Source organism: Bubalus bubalis, chromosome 7, assembly GCF_019923935.1.
Source record: "Bubalus bubalis isolate 160015118507 breed Murrah chromosome 7, NDDB_SH_1, whole genome shotgun sequence".
Taxonomy (NCBI): domain Eukaryota; kingdom Metazoa; phylum Chordata; class Mammalia; order Artiodactyla; family Bovidae; genus Bubalus; species Bubalus bubalis.
In genome coordinates, this window is record NC_059163.1 from 109,921,922 (window position 1) to 109,937,478 (window position 15,557).

At 36.0% G+C, this 15,557-nt stretch overlaps 1 protein-coding gene across 13 annotated transcripts in view; it reads left to right on the forward strand.

Moving 5' to 3' along the window:
• SNCA (synuclein alpha) overlaps window positions 1-15,557 on the forward strand; it is a 149,383-nt gene that overhangs the window by 12,932 nt on the left and 120,894 nt on the right. For 7 of the 13 annotated variants that reach the window (XM_044946234.2, XM_044946231.2, XM_044946230.2 and 4 more), the window contains exons 4-5: window positions 3,884-4,026; window positions 4,831-4,995. In XM_044946234.2, the coding sequence (XP_044802169.1) occupies window positions 3,884-4,026; window positions 4,831-4,980 (293 nt within the window). In that variant the 3' untranslated portion in view covers window positions 4,981-4,995. Of the gene's footprint in view, window positions 1-3,883; window positions 4,027-4,830; window positions 4,996-6,712; window positions 8,387-11,646; window positions 13,096-14,394; window positions 14,425-15,557 lie in introns of those variants that run through there. The other 6 variants (XM_006066279.3, XM_044946237.2, XM_044946239.2 and 3 more) reach the window with 5 other exon arrangements.

Genomic DNA, 15,557 nt, shown 5'->3' on the forward strand with positions numbered 1-15,557 from the left:
GGTTGCAAAGAGGCAGACATGACTGAAGTGACTTAGCACAGCACCAGTCAATCACCCTGGCAGTAGTAAAATATCAAAAATGTAGTTATAAGTAATCTGGCCATGAAAATTGCAGTAGGATAAACCAGTTGCAATAACGGCCATCCCTCTCTCATATCAGATAAATTAATTTGTTGAGTAAAGTTATTTCATGTAAAATTCTAAATTCATATTATAAGGGTAAATAAATGTTTAAGGTAATAACCTCAGTAGTTAATTAGAGAATTGGTTGCTTTTTATATATGACCTAAAATGTTTATCACGGTACATAATAAATACTAAATAATTGTTATTAATTTTGTTATTACTTTTAAAGCAGGGAATTGAGAAACTGTTATAAAGTGTATAACATTATCAGCTAATGTTAAAAGAAAAATTTCCACAAGATTCATTTCATTAGCTATTTTGTAGAAACACAGACTTCAGTAAACTTAGGCCGGGCGTTTTCTACCTACAACATCCAGGGAAAATTAATCCTCCCAGTTAGATAATCTGAAGATAAAATCCAGAAAACTCTACGTTAATCCCTGGCTTTTTGATCTCAGGACATTATTATTTCAGTTGTCGGTACATCACATTATAGGAAAATATGAGAGTGTACTTAATCTGGGCTTATTGAATGACATGCCTTTGAAGGTATTAAAAAAAATGATTTGATATAAGCTGACTCATTCTCATTTTTTCCCTCATTAAAGTATGATATAAAGAAATTCCTATTGTTGGAGATCTGCAGGCTTTGATTCTTACACACATAAATTTGTTATACAATAATGAACACAGTTAATTTTCAACATGTTACATTTTAAATTTCCCTGTTAAACTGCTTTAAAATATAAATTTCTTGTCCTCATATCTGTAATTTGTATACTAATTCAAAACTAGATCTTAATTTTGTAATTTTTTTTAATGTTATAGGTTAGATTTACTGTTTATTCTAAAAGTTGGTGCCACATTTCCTTTGTGGAATTTTATTGTTATTTAGAGTCAACAGTTGTTGAAATTAATGTATAAATTACACATACACACAAAATTTCTTTTAATGTACTCAAAATTATTTAATGAGTATTACAATGAAATAATATAAAGACAATATGATCTTTGATTTTGATCAACTCAAAATATACTAGTGGAGGTGGATAGACATACTGGGAAATCAATAATTATGGTGCAAATAAAAAGTTCAGTAGTAAAGATATACCTAAAATTTTATGAGCACACAGGAGGAGGAAGAAGGACAGTTGTTGGGAAAAGAGGTTATTAACATGGAATTTAACTTTTGAGGTGGGTTTTAACAAAGGGGTTTAAGGTCAGTAAATTATCTGCTAGGTCAATCAGTTCCTACAGAAATCTTAAAATGTGTCTATCAAGGACTTCCCTTGTGGTACAGTGGTCAAAACTAAATGCTTCCAATGCAGGGACCTGGGTTTGATCCCTGGTCAGGAAAGATCCCACATGCTGCATGGCACAGCCAAAAAATAAAAATAAATTGAGAAAATAAAAGGTTCACCACTGCTATATGTAAATTCTGCCATTTTGTAATGTAAATAATTTACTTATTCTTACATGGTAAAATCTAATAAATTATAATAAACTACAAAGTGCATTTTACTGTGCAGTTTATGTGCATTAAAAAAGTATGTATATAAATCTAGAATTATAAAAATAAACTTTCATGGCTGGCAGAAGAAAAATTATGAATCTCTAAAAAGATCAAAATTTATTTTTGTCTTTGAGATTTTATAACAAGAAATGTTCATTTTCAAGTAAAATTTTCTACTTGTGTTCTTAGAAAAAAAGAGAACTTGAAGCCCATAATTCACTATTTTTAAAGCATCAACATTCTGGAAATGTTTAAAAACATGAGATTTCCAGTACAGTTTTTCACTGGCATTTAAATTGAACTTTGCATTGAGTATAGCCATGACTAGTTGGTAGGCATCCACCACATCCCCAGAAGTAGCAAAAGGCAAATAGCAAGCAATACCTGCTGTGAACTCGTGCTGCTTTTAGACTCTTGGGGCCACTTTCATTTCCCTCTGTTGTCTACACTGAGGAGTGATACTTGTTTTCCTTTTTTCCTTACTTTTTCTTTTTTCCTTAACGTACCTCCTCAACTTCCATGACCCTACATACCCAATTGTATTCAAAACCCAATTGTTCTGACCACACTATTACTGTTTAGTCGTGTCAGACTCTGCAGTGCTCTGAATAGTGGCCCACCAGGCTCCACTGTCCATGGGATTCTCCAAGCAAGAATACTGGAATGGGTTGTCATTTCCTTCTCCAGGGGAATCTTCCTGACCCAGGGACTGGCCCCTCCCAACTGGTGAAATGAAATCTGTACAATAATCAGGTGACTAGCACATAACACTTAACAGCTCACATAGTACAACTCATTGAATTCCTCAGAAAAGAAGACAAATGTTACATATAGATAAGAATGCAAGACCCAGGCTTTATGAGTGTAAGTGTTATAAGCTTTTAGTTCAGTGTAGTTGCTCAGTTGTATCTGATTATTTGCGACCCCATGGACTGCAGTATGCCAGGCTTCCCTGTCCATCACCAACTCCCGGAGCTTGCTTAAACTCATGTCAATTGAGTTGGTGATGCCATCCAACCATTCTCATCCTCTGTCATCCCCTTCTCCTGCCTTTGATCTTTTCCCAGCATCAGGGTCTTTTCCAATGAGTCAGTTCTTTGTATCAGATGGCCAAATTATTGGAACTTCAGCATCAGTCCTTCCAATGAATATTCATGACTGATTTCCTTCAGGATTGACTGGTTTGATCTCCTTGCTGTCCAAGGGACTCTCAAGAGTCTTCTCCAATACCATAGTTCAAAAACATGAATTCTTTATAGTCCAGCTCTCACATCCATACCTGACTACTGGAAAAAGGTTTGGGTGGAGAGTTGTCTTGTTTCCCTTGACCTTGAAATTGTTAAAAGTGTAGAACCTCATCTTTTACTCCTTTTTCATAAAACTCTTAATTAATTGAAACAAACTTTTTTTTATTGAAGCTTTGTTTATTTGATATTTGTATGGAGTTAATATAGAAAGATTAATTCAACAGTTCTGTATAGTCTTAGATAATTTTTTATATGAGATCGAATCTCTTTCTAAATCTAATCCCAAACTATTTATACCATCATCTTAAAATTTAACTTATTTTTAAAAGCCTACTGAATCTCCATATTTTATTTTTAATGAAAAGAAATTAAGTGTGCTCAACAAACCATTTCATTTCATACTTTAAGTCCAGCTCTTTTGTTTCCATTAAAATGATTTGAAAATAAATCTTAACACTAAAACTCATTCTGTTTCAACTATCTGTTGTTTCATAAAAGGATCAGCATAGTCATCCCTCACTCTATTGTTTTATTTCTGATGGTACCATGTGAAAGCATGTATGTGTTCTGTGATTCAGAAGGTGTGATGAAAAAAACATGCTGAGTGAGATCCAAGACTTGGCATTGAAATTGCAATAAAGAAATATTTCATGCTGAGTTTGATACAACTACACCTGCAAGCCTTGCTTTCTGTAAACTTTCTTTCATAAAATGTAAATCAGAGCGAAATTGCTTATAGTCCTAAATTTGTGATCATTAGGCTTGAAACACCTTTAAATATCTGCATGATTGCATAGACTATCTTGGCAAAGAATCTGTGTTTGGCTAAGCCACGCTCACTTAGCAATCTCAGTAACTTTTTCTTCTCCTGACTCACCAGTTATCTACGTGTGTGAATATAGGTCTTTGGAAGTTGATAGTTAGTGGAAGTGAAATTATTTCTAGTGGCTGTTGGTCCACCATCCCTTAATCTGTCATTGTTCTTGATTCATCCCAGTGGCTGAGAAGACCAAAGAGCAAGTGACAAACGTTGGCGAGGCAGTGGTGACAGGGGTGACGGCAGTAGCACAGAAGACAGTAGAAGGAGCAGGGAGCATTGCAGCTGCCACTGGCTTTGGCAGAAAGGATCATTTGGGCAAGGTAGGATGTGTACATCTTGTTACATTTCTAAGCTTGTGGATCACCATGCATTTTCAGCAAGGCACAGAGGCAAGAATAAGGTGTTCACTTGTGGGAGAGCTGACTGAGCTTCCCTCATAAAAAAAAAAGTATTACCTTTATATGTCTTCTTTTTGGAGATATTCACCCAGATAAATGCTGTGAAAATTGCACAATAATTGTGATTGTTTTATTTTCTGGAAAAAAAAAAAGTTAATGAAATGAACAGTGTAACAAATGTCGAAAAGAGCCGTGACATTTCAGAAAGAATGGGTGCTTTTATGTTGGCTATGAATCTTGGAATTTTTCTTTGTTGGAGTATAGCAAATGCTTTGTGCCCAATCTCTAAATGTTCAAAATGAAAATCTTTTACTTACTTTCTTTATAGTGACATCATCTCTTATTAAATGGCATATTTGCTTATTATATAACAATTCATTGCCAAATATATGTTTGTGGAAACTGAAGGGCTTAAACTACTATCATTATTTTGGGGTGATTTTAAAATTCTCAGAATTTTCACTTTTCCTTTCTTGACAAATATGAGATTCTAGGAAAATTGTTCAAGAGTTAGGACTTTGACTTTAAACAAATAAGGAACAGAAAATGAAGTATCAACTGGAAGATGAATATTTTACAAAATTCATGACCATAAGCAGATTCTTTTTTTTTTAATTGAAGTGTAGTTGATTTATAATGTTGTGCCAATCTCTGCCATACAACAAAGTGACTCAGTTATGGTCATGTATACTTTTTTATATTTTTTTCCATTATGGTTTATTCCAGGTGATTGGATATAGTTCCCTGTGCCACAGTAGGACCTTATTGTTATCCATTCTAAATGTAATGGCTTGCATCTACCAAATTCCAACTCCCAGTCCATCTTTCTCTCTCCTCTCCATCTTGGCCACCACAAGTCTGATCCTATGTCTGTGAGTCTATTTCTGTTTTGTAGATAGGTTCATTCGCATCATACTTTAGATTTCACATGTAAATGGTATCATGTTTATTTTGCTGTTTCTGACTTCGCTTAGTATGATAATCTCTGGTTGTGTCCATGTTGCTTCAAATGCCACTATTTTGTTCTTTCTTATGGCTGAGTAGTACTCCATTGTATATATGTCACATCTTCTTTATCTGTTCATCTGTCAATGGACATTTAGGTTGTTTTCAAGTTTTGGCTATTGTGAAAAGTGCTGTTACGAACATAGGGGTAATGGATTCTTTTGAATTATAGTTTTGTCTGGGTATATGCCCAGGACTGGGATTGCTGGATCATATGGTGATTCCGTTTTTAGTTATCTGAGGAACCATCATCCTGTTTTCCATAGTGGCTTCCCCAGCTTATATTGCCACCAATAGTGTAGGAGAGTTCCCTTTTCTCCACACCCTCTCCAGCATTTATTGTTTATAGACATTTTAACAATGACCATTCTGACAGATGTGAGGTGGTACCTCATTGTAGTTTTGATTTGCATTTCTCTAATAATTAGCTATGCTAAACATCTTTTCATGTGCCTCCTAGCCATCTGTATGTCTTCTTTGGAGAAATGTCTATTATGGTATTCTCATTTTTTTGATTGAATTGTTTGCTTTCTTGTTGTTGTTGAGTTGTATGAGCTGTTTGTATATTTTAGATATTAAGCCCTTGCCGGTCACATCATTAGCAGCATAATGATTTTTGGTGTTTCCCTGCCACAAAGGCTTCATGGCTGTTATTTGAATCCATAAAGTGTACCCTTGCCTTGACTCTTCCCACTGTCTAGAAAGCTCTTCTCCAGTGTATAAGTAACCCTGACTCACTCCCTTATCTCTTCAGGTCTTTGCTAAATAACACCTTCTCAGTGAAGCCTACCCTGACCTATTTAAAATTGGAACCATTCTCCTTACCTCTGGTTCCTAATTTTTCTACTCTTTTTAAATATTTGGCCAAAGCATTTATCACCTTTAAAAATAATAACTGGCTTAATTATTTTTATGAATATTGTTTATTTTATTTTTTCCCTTCTGAAATGTAAGCACTATGCGGATAGAAGATATTAGTTTGTTCACTGATATTTCACAGGTGTCTAGAAGAGTACACATAGAAAACTAAGCAATATTTATTACAGTAAGACATAGAACAAGGAAATAAGTGATGTGCAGAGTGACTTTTATTTCTGTCTTTAATAAATATGTGTGTACTACAGCAACCATGGATGTTCAACCATCCAAAAGTTATCATCAAAATGTTTTGGAATAGATATCCTGAAACCTGTAAGAAAGTATTTATTTGCTGACAAACTTCCCTGAATTGCTTCCACTCCTCGTAATCGTATGTAGCAGGCCTACATGAATTGGTCATTAAAACAGTGATAAAAAGGAAGGACTGAAAATATGTGACATATTGAGATTTTATTATATGTAGTTATTACCTTGGTCTGCGACAGTTGTTTCTGCTCATGGAAAATCTGGACTGGCCTTCCAGTGAAGTTCTTCATCTAATACTTAAATATGTGATTGACGATAGTATTCCTTTGTGCATAATATGCTCTTCAAATAATCTTATTGCTCATGCTAATAATTATACTATTTCTGATTTCCATCTAAAATTATAATTCTATGTGTAGCTTTGTTCCATTTTCAAAACTAGGTAGGACAGAGGCAACGAACATGTTTTGTTTCCCAGATCCTTGCCAACAAAATAGAAACTGTGGACCCTCTTCCCAGAAAAATGTACATACACACCCCAAAGGGCTTAATGGGATCATGGAAACCCATTAACAGATAGAGCTTGTGATTTAGACCAATTTCCTGACTGTACAGATGAGGAAGTTTACAGAGGGGAAGTACTCAGTCCAAGGTCACATAGCCAATTGTAATAGACTGGATTCCAGCAGTGCTTTTCCATCTGCTATTGTCACATCCCCAACCCCTTCCTCAAAATTTACCTTCCTTTTGAGTTTTCATAAATAGAATTATGGACAAGTAGACTTAACTGGAAAAATTATTTGCTTCAGAATATTAAGAAACCAGGAAAGCTTGTACTGTCCTCCTCTCACCCCCATTTAATTTGTACAATGTAAATTGCAAATAAAGCATGAAAATGTTTAATTTCTTACAAAATTAGGCTTCGTACACTTCTAAAAATATTGCTCTTTATTTTAATGTTTTAAAGCAGAAGTCTAAATGATGTGACAAAGTTAACCATTTGGAGATATTTCTTTTATGGGTACTTGTTGTGTCTTACAAATGTCCAAAAATGAAAATGAAGTCATAAACCTAAAAGTTACAGCATAGTTGTAGCAAAAAAAAAAAAAAAGAAAAATTTTACTGGGATTTTAAATGGCTGATTTTCATCCCTGTGCTGTCACCAACAGGCTGAATGACACTTCGAAGATCTCCTAAGACTCTTACATAATGAGGGATCTATAATAGAAAATTTTAAAATCCCAATTTAGCAGTAGAATTCTGTTTCTGTAATAACTAATGAAAGATGCTAATGAACTTTCATTTTGGCCACATCTATGGGATGCTAAAAATTCTAGAGTTTAAACAAAATCATCGAATTTGTTCATTATGAAATGTGAAGTAATTTCACCCTTCAGACTCTGATCAGAGTGATTCTGGTGAATGGAAATAAAGCAATTTGTTGTAGCTTTAACCACTTGTTAATGACCTCATTTTGACACACATTATTCATTGAAGAAATAATACTTGTTCACTGTGTGCCATAAATTTTGCTAGACATTGAGGTTAAAATTATGAGAAAACCATACACTGTTTTTTCTTCATTGTGCTTATAGTCTAGTGACAAAGATCAGTAATAATCACCTAATTACCCATAATAAGTGTATAGTTATAAACTGTGATAAATGCAATGGTGTGCCTAATGCCAAGAATATCTAACTGAATGCTTGACCCAGTTACTGTGGGTTAGCGGTAAGGCCAGATGCGCCCTTGGGGAAGTGATGTCTGAACTGAGATCCAAAAAATGACTAGCAGTTATCAGAAGTGAGAGTTAAAGGAAAAGCATTCCAGGCTAAAGCATCAGCATGAGAAAGTCTAATGTGGTAGGAGGGGACCATGGCAAATCAAAGGACAGCTGGAGCCAGGGAAGATACGGATGTAGCCCACATCTCAGCTAGCCATGGTAAAAATATTGGTCTTTATTCTAAAAATACAGGGACCTATTCAAGTATTGGAAGCACTTAATCTGGATTTCAGGTTATAGGTTTGCATGTTGAAAAGATATCTCTGCCTGTAGAGTGGGAAACAGATTAAAGAAGGGAAATAGTGAAAATCAGAACCAGTTAGTGGACTACCGTGGAAAGAGGAGATTTAAAGAGGAGATGATTGTGAATACCAAGGTGTTGGTGAGGGAAAAAGAAAGAAATGGTTTAATTCAAAGACTACACAGGAAGTAATATCAAAGCAATTCAGAGATATATTTCACAAGGCTTGGTGGAAGAGACATGTGACCAGCAGAGCTCCTGGGTGTTGCTTGTGGAAGTGGGTTAACAGCTGCGCCATTGTCTTGGTGGTTGATGCCTCCCTTGAATGTCATGATTACTGCAAAGTGACTGGCTGCACTAGTGCTCAGTCCTCATGCACTTTGAGGGTACTTGGCCCATCATTCCCTGACTGATGAAGGGACAAGTCTTCCTCCCTCCCTCCCTCCTTCCTTCCCTTTCTCCTTTCTTTCTTATTTCCATTTTGTTTGTTTTTCTAAACCAACAGTTCTAGTAACTCATTTTTATTTTTCTCTCTTTATTTTCTAAATGTATGCCTTTGAGAATATTTATTCTGGTGTACTCGTCTCCTTTTGATGTTAACAGATGTATGACTACAGATACCTAAGTGTTTTTGTGAATTTGATCATATGAATGAAGCCACGCTTGGTAATAATTTCTATGATACTAGATTAAAGGACAAATCAGCTGTCATGAATTTTACGAATTTTTAAAATCAGATATTATTAGCTTCTTTAATACATCAGCATAATCCATCTACTGATCTATATTTTTACCTGCGTACAACCAAGAGGTTGTGAACCATACAGTTCATTACTTGAGGCTCATTCACTTGACTGGCATAGTAAGAATAGTCTAAATATGCATTGGCAGAAGTATTCAAGTTTTAAGTTCAAACAGCGATGTTATACACGTAAAATATGTAAGTTCTATTGAGAACAGATGATGCTCTTGTACCAAGAATATTATAAAAGAAAGACACTTGAGTGTTATTATGTAGTGCATCTAGGTTTACAGTATACAGCTGTTCCCTGCAGTGTTTGCTCCATTCCATTCGCTCAATAGTGCTCTGCATGTGTTTTTTCTCAAGTAAATCCTTGATGAACAAATAAACATCTCTTTAATATTATCTGCAATACCCTAAAAGAGTTGGATCCTCAGTGTCCCTGAAGTTTATATTTTTGTAATTTTCTACCCATGTAGAAAGTGAAAATTCTGAATAAATTAATTAAGGCCACTGCTTGACAAATAGTACAGCTTGTTGTTCAGTCGCTTAGTCATGTCCAACTCTTTGTGACCCCGTGGACTGCAGCACGCCAGGCTTCCCTGTCCTTCACTATCTTCTGGAGTTTGCTCAGACTTATTGCCATTGAGTCAATGATGCCATCCAACCATCTCATCCTCTGTTGTCCCCTTCTCCTTCTGCCCTCAATCTTTCCCAGCATCAAGGCCTTTTCCAACGAGTTGGCTCTTCTCATTAGGTGGCCAAAGTATTGGAGCTTCAGCTTCAGGATCAGTCCTTCCAATGAATATTCAGGGTTAGTTTCCTTTAGGATTGACTGGTTTAATCTCCTTGCAGTCCAGGGGATTCTCAGGAGTCTTCTCTAGCACCACAATTTGGAAGTATCAGTTCTTTGGTGCTCAGCCTTCTTTATGGCCAGGTCTCACATCCATACATGATTACTGGCGAAACCATAGCTTTGATGATATGGATATTTGTTGGTAATGTGATGTCTCTGCTTTTTAATATGCAGTCTAGATTTGTCATAGCTTTTCTTCCAAAGAGCAAGCATTAATTTCATGGCTGCAGTCATTGTCTGCAGTGATTTTGGGGTCCAAGAAAATAAAGTCTGTCACTGTTTCCATTTTTTCCCCATCTATTTACCATGAAATGATGGGACCGGATGGCATGATCTTTGTTTTTTGAATGTTGAGTCTTAAGCCAGCCTTTTCACTCTCCTCTTTCACCTTCATTAAGAGACTCTTTAGTTCCTCTTGGCTTTCTGCCATTAGTACAGCAGTCAACTTCATTATCACATCCCATTTAGGCACTGACCTATGTACATGGAGATGAATAGATTTTGTGCAAGAAATAAACTTGAAATATTTATAATCTCAGATACTTGAAATATTCAGGTTTCATCTGTTTATTTTTTTTCTTCAGAGCCAGAATAAAGTTCCTAAACACTGCCATCTTGAAAAATTAGCTGAGATTATAAATAAACAGTATCCCAGAAAATGTTGATGTCAAATGTGTAGAAGCATGTATACGCTGTGATCCTGCCTTAATTTGTAGGAGGATAGCTCACCAAGTATGTACTAGGTGAATAAGACAAAGCTGAAATGAAGAAGGTCAGATTGACAATTATGATTTATAACATTTAAGTGTCCTTATTTTCCTTGATTTACCCGAGCTGTCATGTTTAGCTTGATACACATTTGTATGGAAACACTTGAGTACCACAGACCTTTTAATTAAATGATTAATCAGATGATGAATGTTGGCATCAGCTAGTTCAATTAAGGCTGACTTCACAAATAAGCCAAAGGTCACAGGTGACCTTTCAGATTTCTTTGAAGAAGTATACACATATCATCGGAGAAGGCAATGGCACCCCACTGCAGTGCTCTTGCCTGGAGAATCCCATGGATGGAGGAGCCTGGTAGGCTACAGTCCATGGGGTCGCTAAGAGTTGGACACGACTGAGCGACTTCACTTTCACTTTTCACTTTCATGCATTGGAGAAGGAAATGGCAACCCACTCCAGTGTTCTTGCCTGGAGAATCCCAGGGACAGAGGAGCCTGTTGGGCTGCCTGCCGTCTATGGGGTTGCACAGAGTCAGACACGACTGACACGACTTAGCAGCAGCAGCAGCACACATATCATATAGACGATTTTATTATTTTTATAAGGTGGTAATAGATGTCAAGATTAGTGAAATATTTTAATTTACAGTAAACATTTCCTTTAATGTTTTTTAATAATTGAAATAATATATTTTCTCAAATAATTAGTAGTTTGAGTCCTGCCTTGTGCTTGAGCATAACCAATATAATTGTTCGTTGTATTTAAACCTAAACTAAAAGCTTTGGTGAACAATGCACTGCCTGATTTGTGTTTGTGGTGAAAACAGTGTATGCTATTAATATCATTGTAATCTTTGATTAAAACATAGTGTGGTAAATAGGGGAGAAACCTAATTTACCCAATTGCTTTGTTTCAAAATGACTATATTCAGTAATATTTTGCAATGTAGTATGTAAAAGTCAATATTCTATACTTTTATGAAAGTCTACTAATGCTGCGTAAAGTGTCTCCATTTAGAAACTCTTCTCTTATGGGATTCCTCTTATCTAATATTTCACCAGATTATTGATGGATGAATCATGATTCCTATGCCTAGCTGTTCATTTGTGTCAGACTCTTTGTGACCCTGTGGACTCTAAACCACCTGGTTCCTCCATCCATGGGATTTTTCAGGCAAGAATATTGGAGTGGGTGGCCATTTCCTTCTCCATGGGATCTTCATGATCCAGGGATTGAACCTGTGTCTCTTGTATTGCAGGTGGATCCTTTACCCACTGAGCCATGTTTCCTAATGACTCTTAATCTTATAAAATTGTAAGCAGGAAATTACATAATTACATACAAGATTATAAGGGACATAGAATTAGGATTACATTTTCATTACAATTCAATAGCATTCAGTCATTTAATAGGTATTTGTATGTGTTGGTTGCTCAGTTGGGCACTATGGGGAATGCAAAGTTGAATACCACGTGAATGGCTCTGGTCCCAAGGAATGTGCAATCCAGGCAGGTGACTGATTTGTTAAACCCTGGGAAAAAGGAGCATCTCTGGTCTTTGAGAACTTGTTTTTGTAACATGTATATATCCATCATAGGAAAAACACTTTCTGTTTGAAATGAGAGAGACTTATCCTCTCAATAAATACTGTCCTTTGTTTTTTTGACAGTAGACTGTGGAATCACCTCATGTACATGGAGATAAGAGCCACAATATTCTAGTTGTTGAGACACAGCAACATAAAAAGACTTGCACCTGAGTTCTGGCACCAGTGGTTAATAATTCATAAGCATTACAACCCTGCAGTATATACATGACTGCAGATCCAATTTTAGTCTTCAGAGAACTGATCGTGATGATAGTTTTGTTTTTAGAGAAATACAGGAAGAGTGTGATAGAACTGCTCCAAGGCACACCAGCAAACAGCCTCAGATCATATTTGTGCATTTGGTTTATTCCTTCATAAATGCTTGAAAGTGAAAGTGAAGTCGCTCAGTTGTGTCCAACTCTTTGCAACCCTGTGGACTGTAGCCCACCAGACTCCTCTGTCCATGGGATTCTCCAGGCAAGAATACTGGAGTGGGTTGCCATTTCCACATGGATTAAAATTCTGCCAAATGCTGTGTGAGAGCAATGTTCATACTTTTATGAATTAATTTTCATTGTGCCTGTGGTTGACATCTACTGCTACCAGTCCTTCACATGCAAAATTCACAATATTCTTGATAGTGGCAACCCACCCCAGTTTTCTTGCTTGGAAAATTCCATGGACAGTGGAGCCTGGCAGGCCACAGTCCATGGGGTTGCAAAGAGTTGGACACGACTGAGCCCACACACATGCATTAATCAGGTACTATTATATGTCAGATTTTTTTAAGTTTAGGGTTTTTTTTAACTTGTATTACCATCTGACCCATATTTTCACCTTGTAATTTAATCAAAAGCCTGGAAAATAACATTAATAATTTTAAGTGGCAGGAATAAAATGAGTAAGATGTGTTTATTGATTATGACATACAGTAATCTTATTCCATACTTCAGTGATAATCAACTTGCATGTTCCTAAAAAGTAAGAATAATTTAATTTTTTGTCCCGTCAGATAAAGGCTTTTAGTTTTCTAATTTTCGGGAAGTGTTTGGTGATTTTTACTTTGTCAAGATACAATATAAAAAGAGATCCTAGGTTCTCAAAACATTCAAAATACAAATCTAGAACAAAATTTGTTTATTTGAATTCAGAGGAATAAAAACAAATGAGATGCCAATTGTGTTTTTCATGCAAATACACAATTATGAGAACTAGAGTTAGGTGATTCATCAATCTAATTGTTCTTCTCTGAGGGGAAAATTAGTACTTTGTTAACTCAAATATGAGGTAATTCTTTTATTTAAAAAAATTTATTAAAACTTTACCAAACTTTTGTATATGTAAGTTGCAATTTAAATATTCCTCTTTACCTGGTAGTTCTAGTACCACTTAAGAGATGTTTTAAAAATTCCAAAAGTATTATTTAATTCCTGTTAAGGTTGTAGTGTACATTAATACAAAGAACACTGAGACACTGTTTGGATAAATAAATAATTGAATAAAAACATAAAATACAAACATAAAAAGAAGGGATACATATATTTTATCTTCCTGATTCAAGATGGAAACTATTTTATTTCTCTTTTGTGTTCGTCACACCTACACAATATGATGAATGTATTTGGATCTCAGTTCATAAGAATGAATTGAGTTGCAGCTTTGGGGACTGAGAATAATGTGAATTTATAATTTAAGAAAATCACATAGAATTTAACTGTTTGTGCTCACAAGGGAATGATGTAAGTCCGAGAAGCCCTATTAGCATATCATCTCCAATTCACATGTATATGCATTTTATAAAAAAGCAGAAGATTGCCCTTTCATCATACCCTGTATTATTTCATGCCATATGTGTTTCCTGAATGAGCACACACAGATTTGCCTTAAGGCCTCAGTTATTATGCAGTGGGTTATATATTATTTATTATCTGTAGCAAAACTGGAAAAAGCATGTACTTCCTATGTGTGTCACTGAGTTTAGGGCTTAATATAATCATCACACAAAACATATAATGTTACTAAAAAAACTTCATCTTTAATTGCTAACATTGCAATATATGTAAAATAAGCACTTTAAAAAATAATCTCCATTAAATATTAATAACTGCTTATAATAACAATCCTTATTCTATAGTATTCTTCCTGAAAAAGGGAACTAATATTGGTGTTTGAATCAAGGGCAGATCACAAGTGTTCTGACTAACACTGCTTTCTATGATAGCTAACTGCTCTCTGACTTTGTACTGCTGCTGCTGCTGCTAAGTCGCTTCAGTCGTGCCCGATTCTGTGCGACCCCACAGACGGCAGCCCACCAGGCTCCCCCGTCCCTGGGATTCTCCAGGCAAGAACACTGGAGTGGGTTGCTATTTCCTTCTCCAATGCATTGAAGTGAAAAGTGAAAGTGAAGTCGCTCAGTCGTGTCCAACTCTTAGCGATTCCATGGACTGCAACCCACCAGGCTCCCCCGTCCATGGGATTTTCCAGGCGAGAGTACTGGAGTGGGTTGCCATTGCCTTCTCTGGTCTTCGTACTGAGCACCTGGCTTATCCACACTATTGGTTTTGGTCACATTTAGGAGAAGCATGGCTGAGTGCAGAGTGCATGCACTTTTAAGTCAGGGAACATGGAGTTGCTCCTGTCTCTCTGGATGATGTCATTTCACCCCTCTGAGCATGGATTTTCTCATCTGTGAAATAAATGTGTTGGACTAAATGAGTTCAGAATATTTTGAGTCTGTTTAATGGCTTGACTTTTAGGCCAGTTTGTTCAATTACATTGCCAGACCTCTGGCAACTCATTTAACCTTTCTGAACCAAACCTACTTGTCTGTAACTGGCCAGCCCCTGCACAGAGTGAGAGTATAAATGAGATGAGATATTGCAGACAAGAAATAAGACAACCAACTGTAATGCATTGTAGTTAAAACGTTTTGCGAACAAAGAGTCTACATTTTCCCTGAGTTGTGTTAGATTAGTGATTGTAGAAGGTCTCTTCTATATTTGTTTATATTTTGATGATGTTTAACAAGTGAATTTCAAACACAATAAAAGAAAGTGAAGTCGCTGAGTGGTGTCCAACTCTTTGCGACCCCATGGACTGTAGCCTACCAGGCTCCTCCATCCATGGGATTTTCCAGGCAAGAGTACTGGAGTGGGTTGCCATTTCTTTCTCCAGGGGATCTTCCCAACCCAGGGACTGAACCTGGGTCTCTCCCGTATTGTAGGCAGATGCTTTACCGTTTTGAGCCACCAAGGAAGTCTGAATAATCTATTTATATAAATAAAATAAAGTCATATTGCTATTATTTTGCATTGGATTTCCCCAGTGCAGTTCCAATGATTATTACATGTTAAATTTGGAACCCTAATGGCAGAAAGTGAAGAA